Source organism: Bremia lactucae, linkage group LG19 (assembly GCF_004359215.1).
Source record: "Bremia lactucae strain SF5 linkage group LG19, whole genome shotgun sequence".
NCBI lineage: Eukaryota > Oomycota > Peronosporomycetes > Peronosporales > Peronosporaceae > Bremia > Bremia lactucae.
In genome coordinates, this window is record NC_090628.1 from 419150 (window position 1) to 423023 (window position 3874).

The following is a 3874-nucleotide window of genomic DNA, read 5'->3' on the forward strand; positions in this document are numbered from 1 at the left end:
CTAGCCCGTTACATGGTCAAAGAATCCCAGGTACCTTTGGAAATAAGTTCACTAAGACATTAAATGTCTTAATTAACAATGGATCAAGTGTACGCGCCAAACACACTTGACCTGATACCGTTCGCTTCGGAGAAAACTCAATTGCCAACGCTAGAACCGAAACGGTTCTTGCGTGATCTGCGTAGTGGCAAAGTTAAAGCAGATCGGTGTACTTGTCATAGATGACAAGTACGTGGCCGATATTCGGTCGGCAATAGTATTTCTTGAGAACGAATGGGTTCTCAGATGTACGTTTACCAAAAAGCTGAGGTACATATAGCGGCACCCTTAAAATATATAAATCAAGGCCCTAAGTAGGAATACTTTTTGACATCCTGCTTATAATATGAAAATTCGTGAGATACTCACATATTTTTTGCTCTCTTCTTCCTGCTAATAATTGTCTAATCGCCAGAATTTCAAATGGCTGTGCTATTTTGCTATTTTCCGCTATAGCGAAGTGATCGGCCAAACAACAATTGATCATCAACAACAATGACATCACCTTCGTCGCGGGTCTCGATTAACTTTTTTGAGGTCGGACTGACCTGACAAGTGCCTCGGGTCCGAAAGTCCCAAAGGCTGGCCTGATTGCCCTCCGCTTATAGGTGGCCAACCACTCATTTGAGGTGGAAGCATAGTAGCTCCACCACCAACATCGTCCTCGCGAGCACGTTTCATGCCAGCAAGAATATGCGGCGGGGGTGGTGGGGGCACAAGCAGCCCAGGAGCACCGGAAGGAATCGAGGAAGCGGCCATCATCCCTCGTGGAGGATAATTTGGAGCCGACAGCGGCAGCAACGGACCCGAACCGACTCCACCCGTGCTCATTGAAACGTTCGAGTTCATAAGGGTGCCTGGAGGACGAATTTGGCTTAGCAACACATTGATCGTGCCATTTCCATCCATGGGGCAGTCTTGCTTCCAGTGACCTTTTTGCCGGCACTTGTGGCATGTGTACGATGGAGGTGGCACTTTCGGCTCCGTGCAGTCCGAGATGTAGTGTCCTGGAACGTTGCAGCGTTTGCACAAATAACCTTCTGGCGGAACCTTGCGTTGCATCTGCCCAGCGGGAGTTACTAAGTCCTTTGTGGGGCAGTCCTCAATCCAATGGCCTTTGGTGCCACAGCGATTGCACGTGTACGAATCAGGCGGTGGACGCCGTCCAGTATTTCCGCGAATGTCCGTGGTTGGCTTATTAAACGTCTGGAAGTTGGCAGCATTGATCGCGCTTGAACGAAGACTACTGGCACCGTCTGCCATGCCAGGTAGCACTTCCGCGCTATCGACACCCCCGCGCATGTACATTCCTCCTTCTCCCGTTTCTTGCTCGTTCAAAACAGTCTGACCGCCATTGTACTTGTCGTCCATTGGATCGCCCGGTCGATTGCGGCACCAAAATTTGGTACTGTGATCGTTACTAAATACACCACAATTACGTCAGTCTACATTGACGTGTTTCATACTGGCCATGTTGTCATACCTTCCAGTTGCGACGACGTGGCCTACAGGATGCCATTGAATGTCCCAAACAGCAGTATCGTGCGCTTGCGGAATGGATGCTAAAGCATTCTCTTTCCTGCCATTCCAATCAATAAATATTCAAATTGTTTAAAGTGGATTCATTCGTACCATGCGAATAAATAAATAACCAAACGTACCCGACTTCCCAATACATAAGCGAACCGTCATATGAGCCACTAATAAACAGACGCTCATACCAGGGGTGCCATGCTATAGACGTTACTTCACGTGCATGGCCCTTAAGTGTGGCAAATTCCTTGAGCATTCGAATGTCATAAATCTTGATAAGTTGATCGCGACTGGCCGTGAGCAACCAATTCCCATTGGAGTTCCACGCGACCTTAAACACGGTATTTTTGTGCCCATGGAGTGTGTTCAAACTATTGCCCGATTTGGGATCCCATATCTTGACGAGATTGTCTTTACTACCACTCGCCAAAAGACACTTTTGGGGGTGGTACGCCACGCATTTGACATCCCAACCGTGACCTGTTAGCACGCGCTCCTCGCGCCCACTTTCAAAGTCCCAGATCTTCACCGTCGCGTCATCTGAACACGACACAAATTTGAAATCCGTCGGTGAAAAGCTGAGTGAGCGCACAGCTTCTCTATGTCCTTGTAATAGCTGCACATTGGTCATACTAGACTGCCAGTACTTGATCACTCCTCCGTGGTCGGCGGTAACGAGCCAATTGTCATTATGGGACCACACCATAGCTCGCACGGCATCGTCGTGAGCTTGCAAAATTGTTTCAAAATTAAACGCCAGGCCATTCCAGAGTGTGAACTCGCCAACCGAGTTGCCTGTAATAAGGCGACGGCCCTCGGGTGTCCAGGTGAGGCAGTTGACGGGGCATCGCTGCTTGTTAGTTGAGCAGCGACAAAATTTGGTACATACACACGAAGCCAAGTCGTCGTCTCCGGGATACGCCATGGGTGGCAACATCTGCTTCTTGTAGAATGAATGCGGTGGTAGCACATGCGAGCGCACGCTCCGCGCAAGCACAAAGCGGCGTTGAGTCACGTAGTTTATAAAAGTCGCATTAGGATCCACACTTTTACGCACAATAGGCTTGCGCATGCGTTTATGTGGTGGCACGCCTCCTGCATAGTGGCTCGACCCGACGTCATGGCCACTTTTTAGCACCTGAGCCGAGTGCAGCTCCCCATTCGCCTGCATTTGGCAAGCAATTTACTAGGTGACCTAACAATCATACCGGTATTTGGTGGTCAAATTCAAATGTGACGGTAATTTAAGTTGAAGAAGCGCAGCTGCACATGAGTAGAATAATTTGTCAATTTAGGAGTCCACGGCAAAGTACTCCGACTTTCAATCCAGTCCGTTGCGTTCCACAAGGTGTCTTCCTGCTTTTCCATCATTTCGATTTGAAGGCTTCTGACTTCCGTGATCAGCAAGCACTGCCTATTCGTCGTTGCTGTAGACAAATCAGCGACGCTGTCGGAATGCTGCTATTAAATTGGTGTGACCAGTTAATAGTCATGAATCGTTTGTTTTGATGAGCAGCCGATCATCGAGTATGTCACAAAGCCACCAAAGTTGCATAGAGAAAGTATCAAAGGAGCTCATACAAACGAGTGCACTGACATTGTCTATCGTATTCCATTTTTTTATGCTATGTCAGAATCACATACAAATACAATGATCGAATTTGTGAGTAAATAGACGCAAGGGATTTAAGCGAGAAATAAGAAAAATTGAGCGCCGTATTATTATAGAATTTCTTAATATGAAAATTCTTAAAATATACTCTTTGCGCTAAAATAACTTTGTGTTCAGGGGCGGCTACAAACTTTTCGCCGGTCATACGATGTTGAGTCTCGCACGCCGTTCCGGAGCTGTCGCTCGAAACTCTGCTTTCCGATGCGCTTCGAGTGTCCCCGTCACTTCCTCAACCCCAGCACCTGCCGAGCGCGGAAACATTCAGGAACTTCTGAGTGGAAACGCCACGGCTCGTAATGGCGTCGGTATGCCTTTCATTGCCTTAAATCATTTTTTTTCACCGGTATTTAACACTGTGTTACGCTTACCCAGAATATGTCGTGTCTCGTGTGGACGATCTGGTGAATTGGGGCCGTAAGAGCTCGCTGTGGCCAATGACCTTTGGTTTGGCTTGCTGCGCTGTTGAGATGATGCACTCCGGTATATCGTGTAATTTGTGTTATCCATGCTAGTACATGTAATGAATAGTTTTTGTGTCTAGCTGGTTCGCGCTACGACTTTGAGCGTATGGGTATGGTGTTTCGTGCCTCGCCTCGCCAAACCGATGTGATGATTGTGGCTGGCACGTTG

At 47.9% G+C, this 3874-nt stretch overlaps 1 protein-coding gene across 1 annotated transcript; it reads right to left on the bottom strand.

Moving 5' to 3' along the window:
• Positions 1-326: 326 nt before the first annotated feature.
• On the bottom strand, positions 327-2788 carry CCR75_001446 (uncharacterized protein). The gene is made up of 3 exons (XM_067959549.1): positions 1701-2788; positions 1523-1618; positions 327-1459 (listed from the first exon to the last, which is right to left on the bottom strand). Exons 1-3 carry the CDS (start codon positions 2741-2743, stop codon positions 541-543), a joined length of 2058 nt encoding a protein of 685 aa, XP_067823853.1. The 5' UTR covers positions 2744-2788; the 3' UTR covers positions 327-540.
• Between the last annotated feature and the right edge of the window lie 1086 nt (positions 2789-3874).